Here is a 20,385-nt window from a genome sequence, read left to right as displayed (position 1 = left end):
TCCATTTGTTAATAAAGAGACTGATATACCTCATTCAGCCAGTCCTTTTCAACAAATATAAATCACAACTAACCTTGGACTCCACATCTGCATTGTGATCATTCTGTAACAGCAGTGCAGCCGCCTTGGTGTCATCCTTACGTGCAGCAATGTGGAGAGCAGGAAGACGAACTTTCCCTTTCGTGTCATTTTCAAGCAATAAGGAAACCACCTGGTCATGGCCCTGTTGAAGAGCCACTGCCAAAGGTGTGAAACCATCCTATCAAATGAACACAGAATAACAATCAGCAGACCTGGTTTTATGGAAACCATAAAGCAGTGATGCACTTGCCCCGCATGCAACAGGAAAGGTAGTGGGTAAACAGAGTCTGTCCAGGAGCAAAGTATAACCATGTTACACATTGAACACAGAAATCTAGCAAATAACTAGTCTTCTAGACTGCAAAGCAGCAAGGCTGTTCCAAAGTACAGTACTGTAACAGGCAAAGGACTGTGAACATTCAGAAGCCACAGATGTCATTGGCCAACATCCTGTTGCTAATGTAGTAAATCACACTAAAGCAGGCCAAACTGAATAAAAAGAGATTAAGTGAGTCAACATTTCTGTAAATTCTTTTTATTCAAATAGACCTACTGTGATGGTGACAACTGCTCCATCACAGTTCATATAGGCCCATTTGATCAATGGAATTTATGGAGGAGTTGACTCACCAGATACCTATGGATTCATTGATCTAGTCTCATGCAATTCACTATGCTAAACCACAGGACTTTGGCCATTAAATAAGATTTCCAGGTGTTGTAGGGAGAGCAGCTGCACCCAGAATAGCTCTTCTATGACTAGCAAAATCCAGAATAAATGACACTGAACAATTATAAATAGCACCATATCTTTGGTAAGGTAAGATGTATCAGTAAAAGAAGTAGATCAAATTATGTGAAGTAAGAATTAATGCGATTTTTAAAAAATTCACAGTTTGTACAGACTGCTAAATTTTACTTTTCCTAATGAAGAATTTCAGTCTCCTGAGCATATAATTTAGCATGCACTGTAACTATAACAGTCTATAAATATATTATCTAACAATTGTAATTAATTCCAACTCTTGATTATTAAACAGGTCGTATTAACCAGAAATTTCATCAACCTTCTAATTTAAAATATTTATTTTACTCCCATAGTTAACACTTATTCATGATTTAATGAACAGGACCTGAGTATGTGAACCAATTCAACTAAAAACACTGTACTGTATTTTAGAACAAGGGAATGAGAACATTCTATCAGCAGTCTTTGGCCTATGATGGCTCATTCACATGCATAAAAGCCACCATGTTTACAATCACTACTGAAATATTTCAACTCTGTAGAAAATAAAAAGTTCAGAGATAAATAATTTTCACACATTAGTATAAAACAAGATTCATATTTATTTTTTAAATGAAAGAATAAATGAGGAACCCATTTGTTTGATTTGGGAAGAAACATTTGGAGAGGCACTGATGCCTTTATGATTTGTGCATCTAGAATAATACTGTGCCTATTTCACAAACAGACATAAAAAGAGAGGAGTTTTACACTAGTATGTAACATTTAAGCAAATTTAAAAGGTTTATCAGCATACACCTCATTCATCTAAGTCTGCAATTCTTAGATCCAGGACATCACCACGGCTTGCCAAATCAGCAGTGTAATTAGGGTAGTCACAAACTATATAGACACAGAACACAGTGTGACGGGAAAGGGGCAGTATCAATTGATGTACAAATAAACAGAGACTGCAGAATTGCAAACTTAGCTAACTATGTCTGGTTATTTTCATCAGATAAAAAAAAAAACTATAAGCACATGCTGCACTTAACCCTGTACAACAAACTCAGCACTGGGGACTATCTTACTTCATACAAAGGACTGGTAAAGTAGTATACCACCATAGTTCATTATGCTGTGAAATGTATTTAACATGTTGCATTGAATTAAAGGGACCCTTACCTCTGTGGCAAGGCTCTGACTTGCTCCATTGTCAAGAAGAAACTTAACCACTTCCAGGTGATTTTCTTGGGCAGCCATGTACAATGGTGTGAAGCCATTCTGAAAATGGAAACCACAACAGCTTAAGCCTTTCTTTAGAAACCTAAGGTTTTGCTCAGGTGATCATTTGGGGTCCACTTTTCCAGAAACCTCTAGCCTCTTAGCCTACCCAGCTTAGCACAATGAGGTTGTCAGAGTCCAAAACTCCTAGAGAGGACTGTACAAATTCAGGCTGCAGGTGTGGTATTGTATTTTTGAACCTGAGTGAGTACATTTTCTTTCTCCCTGCTATGCTTTTACTTTCATGGAGGGTATTTCGTGGAATGGTTCAATTACAAATATAGCAAATGCAAACAAGTAACAGGTCAACTGAAAAAAAATAATGCTAAATTAATCTCACAGCCTCCACATTAAAACACTATTAGGGAAGTGAGTGCACAAGCCTAAGGCTTGTATATGGAGTGCCACTTGGAACGCAGTTTAGTGCTGCATCTGAAAAAAAAATTGTGTTTAAGCCCATAAATTGGTTTTGTGAGGGTTTTCCATACACTCTTTTGAGTGGCTAATGCTGTCTCAGAAGTCAGGTTAAACAATACACAGGTACTTGATTCTGGGGGGGGGGGGAATAAAACCACCTTGGATCCTTTGGGGGAGAAAGGCAGGATAATATTTTAAATAAATTAGTCAAAAAGTGGAGCTAGTGTCAACAGGAACACTGTCTGCAGTCAGTTTCAGGGAAGAACTCCATAATTATTCTCACCTTAACTTCAGTAAGTAACCTATGATTAACATGTCCCAAAGGAATGTACCATAATCTGCAGATTAGTTGTCTCCAGATGCAAAAGCCGGGGGATGGGGGGAAGGGCTTTTTGATTTTTTCCTCTCCTAAGAACTGGTTTGTTTTCTTCCAAAAAATGTGGTGAGGAAACCACTTTGGATTATCAAATATTTTACTTCAGAATAAGAAAATGCTCAAGATAAGGTGTTTATATATTGCAACTTGATCTTTGATCCCACTGATAATTTCTAAGCCTATTTAAACCTGAAAGAATTTTTTATATGTTGCAGAGCATTGAATAATTTCTGATAATTGGCCTGGGAAGGTAATCTGGGTTTCTATGAGGCAATCCTTCAAGAAAAAGTGTGCTAGAGCCTTTGCACATCACAATTTCTGATTCCTCCTGCTTTTCAGATGACTCAGATTCCTCCAGCTTGTGAAAGATGTGAAAGAGAGCAGGTGTGTCTAGATATATAGCAAATCAAGGCATAAGGTGATACATGGAAAGGTACAGAAGCCTATTTCAATCTGGGCGAAATTTCAATTTTTAGATTCCATGGAGAGGATTAAAAAGGAGGACTGAAAGCAGCAGACAGAGCTCAGAAAATGAGACTAATTAGGCAATCCCACCAACACTGATTTTTGGGTATTAAAGGCTCCCTCCTCTGGTTTATGCTGGTACAACTATGCCAACAAGATTTTCCCCAATGAATCTTGAATTTTTTTGCTTTCCCCCCCTCTGTTCCCCTTCCACCCCAGAAAAGAAGTGTCTGTGATGATGATGATGATGATGATGACAACAACAACAACAACAACAACAACAACAACAACATTTTAAAATTGCAGAACTGGAAGGGACTCTATGGATCATCAAACTCAGCCCCTGTCCAGGAGGCACAGTAGGGAATCAAACTCCTAGCCTTTGCTTCCACAGCCAGCTACCTAAACTACTGAGCTATCCAGCAGTTCAGACAGATACTAGGTTTTATAAAGTTCAGATGCTTGTAGCTCTATTTGTAATAAAAATGCAGAATGCTTCAAAGTAAAATCTATTTGCAGATTTGCAATTATTGTTTGAATAAACCAAACTTGAACATATATCAATGTAATAATTGCATGTTCGTGCCGGCTGGAATGTTCTGGTAGTTGTAGGCTCAAAAATAAACTCTCCCCAACTGTGATCAGTAGTGGCACAGCACAACTGAGGGCATAGGAAAGAACAGGCTTCTGAATGGCAAACTAATCTATAAATAATAACACTAAATTAACCATGGAACTTTAGATCAGAACAAGGTAGGAAATAAAAGTGTTGCATATTTTTTCAGTTTCCCCAAAATATTCTGCACTCTTTTTTGAAGGGAGAAAGATGAGAGGGAAGGAGAGAGGGAGAATGTCTCCCTCACCAACGGCTCCAAAGTTTTGCATCTCTCCTCTCCCCAATTGGAGTGACTGAGGGCGATGTTGCATATTAGGCAGATGGAAGAATTTATGCCATTGATTTTATGCTCCAGGGCTGTGACTCTTTGTTTCCCATATCCAGACACTGCATTTTGAGGTGAACTGGAAACATTAGGGGTATACCTACCCCTAAAAAGTGTAATTAGTATAATAAATAAGTATAGTAAGTATAATAAATATATATATATTTGCATATATATGCTTCCAATATATATATTTTTAAAAAAATAGGGGTCCAACATTTAAAGGAGAGGAGTCCCCCAGGGGCATTTCTTTCTCTATGCAAGAGGTATTTGGCTTTAGTGGTACTTGGTTCTGATCTAGCCATTTCTGGATGCCAGCTCCCGTTTTCTTTCTGAGGCAACGTTAAGGCCTGGATAACAGCTGATATGCTCCGGGATCATTCTGAGGACTCAACATAGGTTTCCAATTAACCAGATGGAGAAGAGGTAGTCAGCTGGATGGCAGCTGGTAAAACTGAATGTGCTGCCCAACTAAGGGAAAACTGGACAAATCCAAAGGCACCTACTAAACAGAACTGTGACAGAACTGTGCTCTTTGCCAGTGTGGGTTCAGTCATGAGGAAAAGAAAAATCTATCTCATGCAACCAATGAAAATACGTTCTGCTAAGTGGGTTATTCAGTGTGTGTGTTCTTCCCAGCTAAAAAACAAAATCCTTTACTGTTTGATGAGCTGAGATAACAGAATGAGCAGATGGTTAGGAAGACTTCTGTGCTGGAAAACCTCTGAGCAGCTGGGGCAGTGGTTGGTTTTTATCACTGTGCTGGTTTCTCTCATCTTTCATTCAGATCTCATATCATTGTATTGCTAATATGATCACGTTTTAGACAGCTGTGATGTTTAAATGAGATTTGTTGGTATTTAAAGATTACTTATTTTGTGAGCCGCCTTTTGGGCCTCCTTTAGCTCAAAAGGCAGAACAGAAAATAACTCACAAAAATGCTACAATGCACGTGCCCCTCACCTCAGCTATGCTATCCCTTCTTGCATTTCTTTTCTAATACAACACATCATTCAAACCAAGTCAGATTCTCCTGTTCTTCTGCTTTAAAGTATTCAATAGCCAGCACTGACTCAGGCCCCTAGCGCAAAAGGTATTCACAGGATGATGAAGAACAGAGATAAGAGCTGGTTTTTACAAAAAGAGCACCTAGAAAAACCCACAGCCAGTGTGACCATGGGAGTTGCAGTCTTAGAAACAAACTAGTTCCATCTGTGATGTGGCACAGTGCAACTGAGGACATGGGAAAGAATAAGGTTAACGGTCTGTTTAGCGCGGTCACATGAGGAAAGGGTCACTGGGTTTCTCTTGTCCCTGTCCGCAAGAGAGGATTTCAGCAGGTGCAGCTTTCAAGACACTCTATCGTCAAAAAACCTACTAAAAGCACCAGGGTCTCATTGTCACATGGCTATCATGGATCTGGTACTTCATGATGCGCCTAATAAGCAATGGTACACTCAATGCAGGCCAGTATGCAATAGGGAGCTGAGCTTTCCACAGGAGCCCCACCACACTCAGTATATGAAGAAACCGAGTTATGCTCAGGATAATTCAAGTCAAAACTGACTGCATGAAAGGTTCATTCAAAATGACCTGAACAATTGCCCTGGCCGGCCGTCTTCAAATGCTTGAACCCAAAAGAAACATTTCTTGATTCGGTTCTGTGAATGCTAAATACAATGCCTGACTGACTTGAGTTATTCAAAATTATTTAATCCTTTCCACGTAAAAAAAGTAAAATAGAAAGAATGAGTGAGTGAATATGTGCATGTGTGTGTGCATGTGCATTAGTGATCCATATTAAAGAACACTGAAACAATGAGGGAGAAACAATATTTCAAAATACTTGTAAACAAGACTTTCCCAATGGCTGCACTCGATGTGCCTGATGGGAGATGCAGTCCAAGCTGCTTCCAATATTCCTTTTCACAAACATCAAGACAATTAGTGGAAACAGGAATTAAAACCTCAACGTTGCTGAGCAGGCATGTTAACAAACTTCACTTTAAATAAATTCCATGTGGTCATTTTCATCAACATGTCATCAATATCCCACCAATATTGTGACATAGTGTTTTCAGGAAGGTTCAGCTTTGGCATGTTTACAGTCAGGGCAGGATTTATTCACTGCTCTCCTTTTATCATTAGCCATTCTGGACATGTAACAATGCAGCTCAGATGAGAGTGGAGGGCAGCCCTTAAGCAGGAGGGCGAAATGTTTTGCTGTACTCTGTCTAACTTGATGCTTACAAGCAGAGCAACAGACCATTTCACAGCATATGGAGACACCGCTCGGATTCACCTCATTCTGTTTGGTTAACTGCCTGGGAGCCTAAGGGAATGTGCCTTAAGAATGTCCCTTTCATGCAACCAGAAAGCAGGTTAGATGCTTCCTGGACCAAAGTTTTGAGGAGGAAGACAGTGTTAGCTTAGGACTTGGGACTGGGCCAAAGTGACTCCTGCTTCTCATTTACATTTTCATGAGAAACAAACAAACAAATAAATGCATTTATATATAAATACATTTATATAAATATATGCATTTTTATATATGCCTCCCTCTTTGGGTGATTTTTTAATTACTTACTACAATATTTGAACACAAGAAGAATCATGCCTGGCCAAGTCCAGGCCTTTCCAGTTCAGTGTTCTTTTCCCATGGGGGACAAAGAAACTCCCTATGGGCAGCCTACAACTACGACAGGAGTGCAACCACCTCCTCCCACTTGTGTTCCTCAACAATCGGTTACAATGGGCATGATGTTTTTAATACTGAAAACAAGACAGAGGTGATAACTACTAAAGATAATTAATAGCCTTGCCCTCCATTAATTTCCCTACTCGTGTAATTAAAGTTGTAGTAACTGGCTGCCATCACTGTATCTTCAGGTAGCAAACACCATAATGTAACTATGCCCCCTGTGAAGATCTTCCTTTTATCTCTTTTAATCTCCCACCACTCAGCTTTGATACATGACTTCAGATTCTGGTATCATGAGAAAGAGAGAAAATTTCACCCCATCCACTTTCTCCCACACTGTGATTAATTATAAGCCCACCATTACTTGCGTTTTTTATAAACCAAATCCTGTAAACAAATTAATTTTCCCTTACACATGTTCCACCACTTGATTATTTTGTAATCCTTTTCTCTACCACTTCCAGCTTGATAATATCCTTTTTGAGATGCAGTGACTACAAGTAAAAGCAAGATTCCATTTAAATCACATCCTCATTTTTTTCCCACTGGTGTAGCCATATCTGACTGGCTGCCATCTGGCTGATTATAACAAAATACTAAAGTCTATATTAGCACCATAACATTGAATTATCCTTCATTGTGTGAGATCACCCAAGTTAATAACTGAGACATCTCTCTCATATATCTGACTGCACAGAACAGACAGTGGGTTTTTGCTGTATTCTTTATTTGAGGCATTTTACACTATGACAGTGTTTGTTTTTCACACTGTAGTTGGAGAGATATTAGGAGCAGGCATAGAGCGCTTGGGCTCATTCCAAAAACAGTATCTAGAGGATGGCGGGGGGGGGCTGTTTTGCGGTGTGTTGGCATAATTCAGGGACATATTATGTGCCACCAAAAGAAGTGACCAGAATCCTATTGCGCAACCGCACCACACACATTCTGATGACTTCATTAGCTGCGGATTTTAGTCTTTAATTTAAAGTTCCCCATCTTCCCCACTCCCATGTTTCAGGACTCCCCAGGTAACCTCTTCAGATTAAGGAAGTATTTGGGAGCCATGAGATGGGGAGGGAGTCTTTAATATCAATCCAAGAGGCAGAACTGGCAACAAGCAATTTTTGAGCATTAAAGGTTCTCACTGCCCCGAGACACCCACAGGTTTCCCCAGGTCCAAAGTGATCCTAGGGAGCATCCCAAACTGAGGTGGAAGAGAATAAGAAATGTTAAAGTCCACAACTGATGACATCACCAGTCTTTACACATGCAGAGTTGTGCAACAGGATTCCAGTCACTGGGTCTACCTATGTATATTGAAATAATACATTGCTCCATTAATTTGGAGGGTGATGTCCCCCCTCGCCCCTCAACAGACAGTGATGCACTTCACCACTCTGGTGCTCTAAGCTCAAGTCAGATTCTAAATTCAGACAAATGCATGCAGAGTTTGGAAAAGTATTTTTTTTTACACCTATTCCCAGAATCCTCATCCAGCATGGCTAGTGACCACTAAAGTAACTTTCCGAAGCTCTGTATTTTTCATATCCTATCTTTATCTCTCTTTGGGGTAAGTGGATTTGGAAGAGAAGTGAACAAAGACAAGCCCTACATCTGATTTCTGACTCAGCAAAAATCTGAGGAGAGGAAGAATAATATTGGCAAAGGTCATGTATTTAATTAAGATAAAAACTTTTAAGCAAATCATTATACCCAGGAACTTTTCACAAACATTAATCCCAGAAGAGCTACCAGCCATCAACCAAAAATGCTACAGTATATTATTCATTAAAGAAAAGAAAAGGGCAGCAGGTGAGTTGACACCAACCCATAGTTTTGAAATTAAGACTTTAAGCAAGGCTATCTTACCTGAGACTGTGCGTTGACATTGGCCCCATTTGTAACTAGCACTTTCACCACTTCAGCCTGCCCAGCCAAAGATGCTATGTGTAAAGCTGTGTTTCCTTTCTGAAATAAGAGAAGCAGACAGGATTTGAAAAATGTTCAGTGTGCTCCAGTGGCAGGCACAGTGGAAAGACACTCTTGAATACATTAACAGCATTAAGCAGACTCTGGATGTTACAGTTTAGGGGTTCTGTATCCAACAAGGTGTTGCCAGGTCTTCCAAACTATTTTGGCATGCCTCCTGGGTGAAGATTCAGAATGAGACCAATCTACAAATAGACACACAGTCATACCATCTGCACTTAAGGACGAGGCCAGCCATACCACAGGACAAAATTAAGGAGGTCACTTATAGGAAATCTTCTGTCAGCATATCAACATATCAGTAACCTGCAAGCATGCAGATGGGGTGGGACTGGAACATGGCCAATTCATCTTTCTGACATGATTTTCACAAGGCAACTGGGATGCTGCTCCAGAGGATAACATAAACCCTTCCTTTTTTTCCCTTTCCTTTCCTTTTTTTTCTTATAGTGCAGGGAACCATTTGGGACTATAAGGAAGCATACTGGACAAAAGTGCTCAAGATGAGATAAAAGAGCCAACATAAATACCCTGTATTGTGTGAGCATCCTGGATAACAAACTGTTTTTTTCAAGGGGAAGAAAATTTTCTGTTTCCCAAATCAATGGTTGTGTTTACATACAGTATTAAACCATTGCCCACTCACTGCTCTTCTGATATAGCTGTGATGAGGATACTGGATTTCCAATTTCACTGTAGATTAATCATAGTTTAATATATCATCCTGAACCTATCTGTGGCTATTATTCATTAAGGTATGGAAAAACAGGCATGTTTCACAAGTCACACATTTAGATCTTTAAAACATAACTTATAAGTTTCTGAACTCTTGTGGCTGTGATGGGGATGAAGCTTTTAATTTTAACACATCCCTTTGCTGGATTAAAGGTTCTGATTCTCCTTGTCCCTGCTCCTTTAATTAGCCAATTTCATAAAATTTACAGTATAAATAAATACATAGTTCTGTACCACTTTCATGAATTATGATTTAGCATTACAGTCAAATCAGCTCAGGGTGGTTTGGGCTAGGACGACCCGCAATCCCCTAGAGAGCATCACAGGAGGTCTTTGAGGCCAAAAATACTGGGCATCCTAGCGCTGCAACAATGGTTTTGCTATCATTGTCATTTTAATTAGCAGTTCCTTCCCTGTCCAAGAAAAGAAACCCTACTGTACAAATGAAACAACAGGGTTCAGCCACTTCAACACATATTAGCCAAAAATAGTTTAGGATTTTAAAATTAGAGGAATCTATATTTTATAAGCTAATGCAACCATTAATGTTCAGAAAAGGCTATTTAGTGATGAGGGCTACATGAAGAATTCATTACAATATACAGTGGTGCCTTGCAAGGCGATTTTAATTCACAAAGAAAGAGGATAAAAAGAGTCAAAGCAGCCCCCTGACTCCTGACAATGGTAACTCCATTTGCCCTGATCCTTTACCACAGGAAAAAAAAGAGCAAGAATGGAATATAAAACATCATCAGGACTTGCTGCCTGCAAAATAGGTCCTGATGAGAAAAAATAGAGATGAAAAGGAATTTAGAAAAAACAGGATCAATCAGAAGTACAATCTCCAATTAACATAAATTATGCAGTGAAGCTTCCCACATTTGGAAAATCACAGGGATTAACAGCATACCCCAAGTGCAATGGATGAGCCTCCCCCTGGGAAAACCACGCTTATGACATGGTATTTCCCCTACAAGATATGAATTGGAATATCCCTTGCATCTCCTACCCCATTTTGTCCCCTAACTCCCAAAGTCATGGTGACCCCCTGGCTACACCTCCCACTCAGTACAGGGCTGCACAGCCCCAGTCCTGCCAGAGGCCAAGAGAGCTCCTCAGTGTTTTGGAGTGCCCTGCGGGACCCCCATCAGGGGCTAGGTGTTCCTCCCACAATCGTCTAGTGCACAGGTATTAGCATAAGATCCTCTGTGCACTAGAGGATTGTGGGAGGAACACCTAGCTAATGCTAGGTGTTCCGCCCACAATTAGCATATGCTAATACTTTAAGCTAATACCTGTGGACTACAGGATTGTGGGAGGAACACTTAGCCCCTGATGGGGGTCCCGCAGGGCACCCCAAAACACTGGCAGGACTGCGGCTGTGCAGACGTGTACTGAGTAGGAGGTGCAGCCAGGGGGTCACCATGACTTTGGGGGGTTAGGGGACAGAATGGGGTAGGAGATGCAATGGCCATTCCAACTTGTACCTTGCAGTAAAAATACCATGTCATAAAAATGGTTTTCCCAGGGGGAGGCTCATCCATTGCATTTGGGGTGTGTTACTGATCCCTGTGATTTCCCCAAACGTGGGGAACTCAGCTGTATAATTTATGTTAATGAGAGGATTACATTTATGATTTTCCTGTTTTTTTATAATCACTTTACCCTTTGGTTTCTGGCTATTTTCACCACTCTCTATAATTTAAATTTGCAATCACAGTCCCATTGGCAATGCTTCGCAAGATGATTTCCCCCCCCCCCCCAATTGGAACACATTAATTACATAAGACCTACTGGGGGAGAAAGTGTATCCTGGTGTTTTTTTCAGGAGGCAGACCCTGGAAAGCCAGCAGCATACACTTTTTTGGGATAAAAAAGTAGGTCTTATGGAATTAATGTGTTCCAATTGGGGGGGGGGGAACTGTCTTGCAAAACATGGCTGGAAAAAAAAACTGTCTTGCAAGGCAAGGACCTAAACATCCTCCAGTGAAAATTGCACATAGGAATAATTGTTTTGGGAAGCACAACATTGCTCAAAAAAGTCACCATCTAGCAAATTCATCATTTTGTGAGGCAATCGTCTTGCGAGGCACCACTGTAGAAGCTATTTTACATTTTTATCTGCATTTAATCACCAGAAATTCCATACTGAGGGTGACCAAATGAAAATTCATTCATTTAAGAATTGTACAGGCAAGACCATTTCAGAAGGTACTGCTTTTCCTATCTCTGCCAAAAGTCACACTTGGAAGATTTCTTCCTTCTTCCAAACAACTAGCATAGAGGAAAGAGCAGTGTGTGCTTTTGCATTTACTGTAATCAGACTGCCTATAAAACAGGTATGCAAGACTTTATTTGGCACTAGAAAATTGAGGGGACCAGTAGCTTGACATATTCAAGCCGATATATTCAAAATAGGAAGCCATATCCTCCATGATGATATGTACAGTGGTGCCTTGCAAGACCAACACCTCGCGGGACGAAAACCCCACAAGATGAATGGTTTTTGTGATGTGGTGCCTTGCAAGACCGCTTCTTCTATGGCCATGTTTCACAAGACGATTTTCCCCCCGCAAGACCAATGCCTCGCAAGATGAAAATAATTCATTTGTCTTGCGAGGTTCCCATAGGAATGCATTGCAATGCATTCCTATGGGAAAATGCTTTTTGCAAGACAAAATTTTTGCAAGACAACGCTACTTGCGGAACGAATTACTTTTGTCTTGCGAGGCACCACTGTATTTAGAATCATGAGATTTCAGAGCATAATTTACTCAGATTCTGTTCTTTCTCTAAAAAATATAAAACTGTTTTATCAGTTTAAGTCCATGTTAATTTTATTAGTCCACACTCCTTTCATATTATTTCCATGATAACCAAACAGTACCTTATGTATCGTTAGCAAACAAACAGACATACAAGACAGGAATTGTAGTTTTAAATATCTACAGAGCACCAAGTAGTTTACTCTTGTTCTATGTCTACCCTACCCCTTAACTTAAGTAAGGACCCTTGTGGTGCAATGGTTAAATTACAGAACTGTAGTCAAGACTCTGCTCACGATCTGATTTTAATCCTCAGGGGTTCAGGTAACTGGCTCAAGGTATTAAGTTGCCCCTTTCTAGCCACTGCCATACCGGATCTCACACACAACATGTCTTCCTTTGCTTTCCCTGCAACTCCCCAAGTTTATGACCTCATTGTCCCTCCCTTTTTATTTCCCATTTTCTGCAGCCCATTTGCCAACACTTTTGTAAGCATGGAGTCTGTGTGGGAAAAACACAGAACGTTCTGTTATCACTACTGACCTTTGTTGCTGCATCCACATTGGCACCTCTCTGTATCAGTTCTGAAACAACTTCTACATGGCCTTCTTTGGAGGCGAGATGGAGAGCATTCAACCCATTCTGATAAAAGCAAAAAGGAATGAGAAAGATTGATGCAGGATGCCCAGAACAACAAGTGATATGCCAGGAGGCCTAAAGGTCGCATTCCAGCACAATGACAGCTTACAAAAAGAAAGAACTTACCAGACTCGCTTTCTAATTAATTGTAGAGTGGTAAGCTACTTTTGCTGCAGAACATGTTACAAATCCAGTTTTAACAACAGAATGCATAATTAACATCCTTTGGATAAATACAACAATTAGCACCTGTTGTTTGTACAGTACAATGTATACTATTCGTATAGAGCAAGTTCCGTAAGTACAATAAAACCTATTTCCTCCCCCAGTAAGTGTACACTTAACACTGCGTTGCCAGTTAAACTATATTACTTATGCACACTTCCTCACAGTAAATTCTCCAAGTCCTACTCCCAAATACTCAAGACTCTGTGGTCTAAAATTATATTATAAAATACCCTCTTACAACATAGTTTTTTTCACATGTAGAGGTGAACACAGCTTTCACCAGTAAACAGAAAGTCGTAAAATGCATAAGTCACTTGCAGTAAAGCTAGGCATGATGCTCATTCATCAAAAGATGCTAGTGACAACAGTGATGTTCCTCTGAATCCAAGGAAAGGCATTTCAAACACAAACTTACATACGCGAATAGCACATGCTTAGCAATTGTTAATGTTAGTGTAATTGTGGACAGTGTGTGACCCTCAGAGGATCCTGAGAAGTCTACCTGAGGTACCCACACTCCCAGATACAGGTACCTCTCCATGCCACTCCTCCCAAAAGGGGCACAATGCGATTCCCCACACACCTTTTCCCCCCAGCAGAACACCACCCACCTGATCAGCGTATTTGTGGAGGGAGCAGAGAGGCGACACAATTTCCACACAGGGATGTGTACACAGTGAGAGAAGTCCTTCAGATCATAAGGGCATTTGTTAACACAAAAATACATCTGAGAAGTGTGGGGGCATCAGGGAGACAAGGGTCTTGGACTGATACATTTGGGTCAGGGAAGGGGATTAATGCGACCTGAAGAGTGCACTTCGCTCACCCCTGGCACAGACAATATGAAGTAGGTAGTTCTAATCATATATGAACTTTAGTTATCATCTGATATTGTTAAAATATAGGCATGCATATATGCAAGGAGTACAAGTAAAAGATGTGACAATTAAATATATCTACAACCTGATTGCAAATGTTGATGTCCACTCCACTTTTCAAATAATCAAGAGCCTTTTCTAAGTTTCCTGCCCGGGCAGCTCGTAGATAACTTGCATTGGTGTCAGACTGTAACAGGAAAGATAAAAGAGGAATACATGTTTTTAAAAACTGATCATAAGATTCAGTCCAAATTAAGATGGAATAGCCATTGTTCTTTATGCTTTATAATGGTGTCAGTCACACATGAGAGAAAATAATCTAGAATTTACACCAAAATGATTGATATTTTGCTAATCAGGAATGATCTTTAGTTGCACACTTTTTAATGCAAACTTTAGTAAAAGAAAAAGTTTTCAGAATAATCTCAATATGATACAGACACTATCTGATCATGTATCACTTATATTGCAATACATATTACCAAGAAAGGACAGCGAGCAGCACCCACTTTCAAGTCACAGAATTGTCTGTGTATGTTTCTGTGCCTTCTCCTAAACACTCACCATGAGGCCCCTGCAAATCTTTCTACCTTCTACTACTACTGTTGTTGTATGAAACACTTCCTATCTGTCATAAAAAGAAACCTATAAAGTGTACAAACTCTAATCTACAGGTTCTTGAGAATCACCTGAAAGGAGCAGTTCGCTTCCTTCAAGAACGAAACACTCAATTAGCATTAGATAGGCAGCCAATAGGGACGTGGTGGCACTGCGGGTTAAACCGCAGAAGCCTCTGTGCTGCAAGATCAGAAAACCAGCAGTCGTAATATCGAATCCACACAACGGAGTGAGCTCCCGTCGCTTGTCCCAGCTCCTGCCAACCTAGCAGTTCGAAAGCATGCAAATGCGAGTAGATAAATAGGTACCACCATGGTGGGAAGGTAACGGCGTTCTGTGTCTAGTCGCACTGGCCACATGACCATGGAAACTGTCTTCGGACAAATACTGGCTCTATGACTTGGAAACGGCATGAGCACCGTGCCCTAGAGTTGGACACGACTGGACTAAATGTCAAGGGGAACCTTTACCTAGGCAGCCACAGTATCATGTCTGGAAGATTACTATGGCTAGCACCAAACTGGGAAAGCAAAGGGTGTGGTGAGGATAAGGGTGGCCCAGACACAGTGACAAGTTAGAAGAAACAGAACGGTATGAGTAGTACTAATTCTATTAGATACATACACATGAGAGTTAAGCATGTATATGTATCAGCAACCGTTGGTCTAAAATCACATCTCTGTTATCTGGAAATAGTGAATCAACCCAATACTGCTTGTTTAAACACAATCTACTGTAAGCCTAAATGTAAAACCTCTGTCAGGATCTATATAGCAGTTTACTAACATACTAGCTAAGTTGTCTACATCCTTAACCTTACTTCTGTGTCGTTTCCTAACAGGTCTGAAGGGTTAGATTTGTAGTAAGGCCATGAGAATGCAGGTGTCTTAGTTTGAGGCCTTGTCCACACAGATAATTTCTCAATCATACATGAATGGTATTTGCAAAGAAAACAAGCTATTTATGGAAGGAATAAAAAACCTTATTAAATACAATGATGGTCAACAAAGGCAGAAGGTAAACCAAAAGAAAACTTTCTGACTCCATTGCCATTGCAGAGAACTCTTTATTGTGAGGTGCTTCTCCTTGGCCAAGATTTTGACATGGCACATTCAGCCCTCTGATGAAGACTCCAAGGCACAGCTATGAACCTATTTCTGTATGGTTTCTCTGGAATATTTTCAGACATTTCCAGAAAAGATAAACACAACAGACAAAAGTAAACACTTCCACCTTAAGCTTAGGAAATGCTTCTCTCTAACCTGTGCTATATTCAGCTGGGTGAAGAGTTCACTGCAGTTGTCAGCTTGGTTGACTAGCTGTATTTTGCACTGAAAACTAGAATATAACCCTGTCACGTCCACCAACAGCATTAGTTATCCCAGCCAAAAATATTGTTATTTCAAAAATCACTTCCACCACTTACTCGTGGTTATGAGAAATGGTCATTATTATAGGGCACAAATAATGCTAAAACTCTGCCAGTCTAGCAGCCTCATTTTGAAAGCATGCATTTTATCAGGATTACTAAGGGTCCCTCTCACAGGATTGTATTTTTCCTCACTGCAGTGTAACAAACTGCCTGTTTGACAGTGTCAGCAGGTGGGGGGAGAGGGAGAAAAAAACACTTCATCAGCAGTTTACAGCCAGAGGGGGAAGGGATGGTTTGAAGATGAATGTTGCTTGCAAACCCATTCCTCACAAATGTAGGCATCAAGGCTGACTAGAGAAAGAGTTTTAAGGATGGGAAGTTTTCAAAGTAAAGACATGCATTTCTGCTGCTCATGCCAGTGAGGAAATGGCAGGTACAATTTTTTAGAACACTTAAAACTTGAAGGGACACAAGAAACTATCATCAAACATCACATTATCCTTGATCAACAACAACAACAACAACAGCTGTGCAGTCTATTCTGACTTACGACAACCACTTCCAGGGTTTTCTAGGTGGAGAATGGTTTATCATTCCCTTCTAGAACGCCCTGGGACTGTGCAGCTTGCCCAAGGCCACACAGGCTGGCTCTTCGGAGATGCACAAAGGGGAACTGAACTCCCAGTCTCTGGCTTTGCCTCCAGATGTCTATCCCACTGAACTATCCCGCTAGCTCTGATGTAAAAAGTAACATCTTAATTTCTGTTCAGAGTTAGAAAGATTATCCAGGAGCCATTTACAAGACAGGATGTAATGGATTCATTCCCTTGCATTTAAAAAAGTGGTTGAGTAATATGTTGTGTCTCAAAGCAAAACAACAACATTTTAAAAAGAAAAGAAAATGTCACTTTGAACAGAAAACAATCCTATGACATTTCCCAATTTAGAGGTTGTGAAAATAAAGGCTATGCTATAAAGTGTGGGAAGCTAGAATTCTGACTTTTTTCATGGAATCCACTGCCAACATCCCATTAGGAGTAAATTAGTAAGAAGGAAACAAACAAACACAGCTTGCAAACATAGTTTTGAAGTGAGGAGACCCTCCTGCATGACCCCGCCCTGGGAAATCAAACATCTCATGCACTTAAAGAAAGTTCCTTTTCATCCCTTTCCTGCTGGGCATGTGAAAAGTACCTTATGCCCAACACTTTCTAATCTGTATTTTGAGATCCCCTGAAGTTCTATATTTAAAGAAAATCTCTTGCTGCATGTTACCCAATTACTAATTTTAATGTATTTCTAACATTCACAACACATCAAACATATGAGCAAATCCAGCAACGTCTAATGTAATTATGTTTCCTCTTTTGAGCCAAACTGAGGCCATGGTGTCAAAATCTTTACTTGCCAACAAAGCAACTCCACTGTCAATTGCTGTCTCTTCCACATTATGGGAAGGATTGCAATCAAATCTGTTCATTCATAATGGCCATAGATACATGTCATGGTCACATCTGGATGTCATTTTAATACAGAGATGCCAGCTTATTAATAAAAAATCATAAACAGCTAAAAGAGTGTACATATGTAATCACAAAAAAATCTGATTTTAAAAAAATCTTGGTTTAAATCATGATTCAAATAAATTAATAAATTAAAATCAAATCCACTCTGCTTTATTTATATCCTGCCTTTCTCCCAATTAAGGGGCTCAAGGCAGCACACACCACTGCTAAAAGAGTGTACATATATTTAAAGCCATTATAAATTAGAATATCACTATTAAAATGAGATTAAACCTATTAACAATATTTAAAACATCACCAATTTAAACACATTAACGCAAATTTAAAATGACCTTTCTCCAGTCATCCCCAAACTTGCCTGCAATACTGGCATGAGCAAGAGAAGGCCACCCCTGAAGATCTCAGGAGACCAAGGGGGTTATAATATGTACTCATTTGCTCCTACTTTATGGAATCTGTTTACAAGAGAAACTAATAATGTAGAATGGTGTCTGAACTCAAATTTTTGTTTTATTGCAGTTTGTCCCAACAATAAATCAAGAAAGAAACCCAACTTGTTGCTGGCTTCTGATACTCACTTTTTTGTAGAATCAAACTGGAACCCTGAGCACAGCTGCAACAGTAAGCTGTCCAGATCTAGTTTACAGTACAGTGGTGCCTCGCTTCATGACGTTAATTTGTTCCAGAGAAATCGCTGTAGAGCAAAAAGGCCATCAAGCGAAATAAAAAAGCCCACTGAAATGCATTGAAAACCATTCAATGCGTTCCAATGGGCTGAATACCTGCTCGTCCAGCAAAGATCCTCCATACGGCGGCCATTTTCGGGTGCCTAAGTGAAAAATGCCTCCTAAAAACAGCAGGGAGCCATTTTGAGCAGCCGGCAGCCATTTTGAAAACCTGACGATCAGCTGTTTTCATTGTCGTAATGCGAAGAATCGGTTCCCGAAGTAGGGAACCGATCATCGCAAAGTGAAAAAAAACCATTAAAACATCGTTTTGCAATCGCAAAAACATCGTCGTGAAGCGGATTTGTCGTTATACGGGGTAATCGTTAAGCGGTGCACAACTGTATTTGCTACTCATATGAGTGACAGACCAAAGGGGGAGCCAAAATGCTACTTAGCATACTGTTTTTTTTTAGTAGGCTAGGTTATATTTGAGCTTCCTTGTGTGCAGTTACTTAATGTGTAGAATTATGCGAAGGGAACTGATTGGTGCCCCCCAATGCTGTTAAACTGCAGCTCACACCAATGTGTATGCAAGACAGGGCTGATGGAGGCTGACAGCCCTGTTGTACAATGTTGCAGGTGGAGGTGGGAGGCAAATTATCATGGATAAATATCCTGGTCTCTTTTTTTTTTAATCGTAAGTTCCAAAAGTGGGTAAGTTACAACTTAAACTGGTCCTCTGATGCCCATTACATGGTGAAGCAGATACATGGTTGATCTTCACACAGAAAGGTATCCACATTTCAGGGCCAGCCTAAGTCAATCTGTGGCCTGAGACAGTCACAAATGAAGCCTCAAAATATGTCCCCAAAGCCAGCCAAATTGTTTTTTGGTATGTGAGGGAGAAAATCTAACAAGCACATCTCTCCATCTCTGGCAATGGCAACTACAGTTTTTGATCTGAGTAAAGAAAATATGATTTCTGCAGCAGTCATACAAGGACATCTGCAAGCGGAATCTGAAGGCCTTAGGAATGTACCTCAACAGATGGGAAACCCTGACATGTGAGCGTTCAGCATGGAGGCAGGCGTTGCATCACAGCCTCTCCCAATTTGAAGAGACCCTTGTCTAGCAGGCCAAGGCAAAGAGGAAGTTGCAAAAGCAGCAAAATCAGGGAGCTGGACAGGGGACAGATTGGATTTGTCTTCAGTGTGGAACTGTGTGGAAGGGGTTGCCACTCTCAACGCTGTTCCAAGTCCTCCATAGAGAGCACGTTACCATAGTCTTCCGAGACTGAAGGATGCCTAACATACCACCCTGCCTAATGACAGGGCTGGTCCTATGTTTACAGACAAAAAGAGAGAAAAAGATCCCTGCCTAAAGCTCTGATGAATACACAGTTCCGATCCTCTCTTTTAGTGCCAGACAACTGACCAGGCTGTCTAGGAACAAAATGATCCAACAGAGAAGTGAAATGAGAAAATTAGATTGCTTTTGCTGACATCCTAATATTAAATCACAGGTAGAGAAGGCTTCAGGACAAAGATCATCAGTGCATTTTTCCAACAACAGATATCTAAGGGCTGGACTGTTTAGCTGCATGTTTCCTGCACCTCTGCAGATATTATTTTTCACTTAGCTCTGCTTTGAGGCAGTCCACCTCCCATCCCTCTCTACTCAGTCATGCCCACCTTGGAATTCACACTATCCTGCTGCTTCTGTCACCTTGCCAGAAACTACATTTCTGGAGCCAGATTCCACAGAAATCTGGAAACCAAATGTCTTAAGAGTTTGTAATTAATTATCAAGGCTTTTTTACAGTTCATACAACACAGCTCATCAGCCTTATTGTACACCATGAAAAACATAATCTAATTGGGTACACAAGTAACAATTCTTAACATACCTTAAAACCGCACTTCACCTGGAAATGAAGCGGAAGTCAGCAGAGACTCTCTTTCTCAAGTGGATAATC

The 20,385-nt window shown here is 40.3% G+C and overlaps 1 protein-coding gene and 2 non-coding genes across 52 annotated transcripts in view; 1 reads left to right on the top strand and 2 right to left on the bottom strand.

Annotated features, from left to right (window-relative positions):
- The window catches only part of ANK3 (ankyrin 3), a 543,412-nt gene that overhangs the window by 174,422 nt on the left and 348,605 nt on the right, over positions 1-20,385 (bottom strand). For all 50 annotated transcript variants that reach the window (XM_072995141.2, XM_078390918.1, XM_078390937.1 and 47 more), the window contains 5 exons: positions 14,312-14,413; positions 13,025-13,123; positions 8,862-8,960; positions 1,994-2,092; positions 74-259 (listed from right to left, as the gene is read on the bottom strand). In XM_072995141.2, coding sequence (XP_072851242.2) covers positions 74-259; positions 1,994-2,092; positions 8,862-8,960; positions 13,025-13,123; positions 14,312-14,413 — 585 coding nt within the window. The remainder of the gene's footprint in view (positions 1-73; positions 260-1,993; positions 2,093-8,861; positions 8,961-13,024; positions 13,124-14,311; positions 14,414-20,385) is intronic.
- LOC140706184 (U1 spliceosomal RNA) lies at positions 10,536-10,701 on the bottom strand. Its single transcript, XR_012085869.2, has one exon. It is a non-coding gene; the product is annotated as a U1 spliceosomal RNA (small nuclear RNA).
- Positions 11,196-11,362, top strand: LOC140706193 (U1 spliceosomal RNA). Its single transcript, XR_012085871.2, has one exon. It is a non-coding gene; the product is annotated as a U1 spliceosomal RNA (small nuclear RNA).

The sequence above is a fragment of the Pogona vitticeps genome, chromosome 3, assembly GCF_051106095.1.
Source record: "Pogona vitticeps strain Pit_001003342236 chromosome 3, PviZW2.1, whole genome shotgun sequence".
In the NCBI taxonomy this organism is placed as follows: domain Eukaryota; kingdom Metazoa; phylum Chordata; class Lepidosauria; order Squamata; family Agamidae; genus Pogona; species Pogona vitticeps.
Note: the sequence above shows the minus strand (reverse complement) of the source record. Positions and strands in the feature narration are given on the sequence as shown.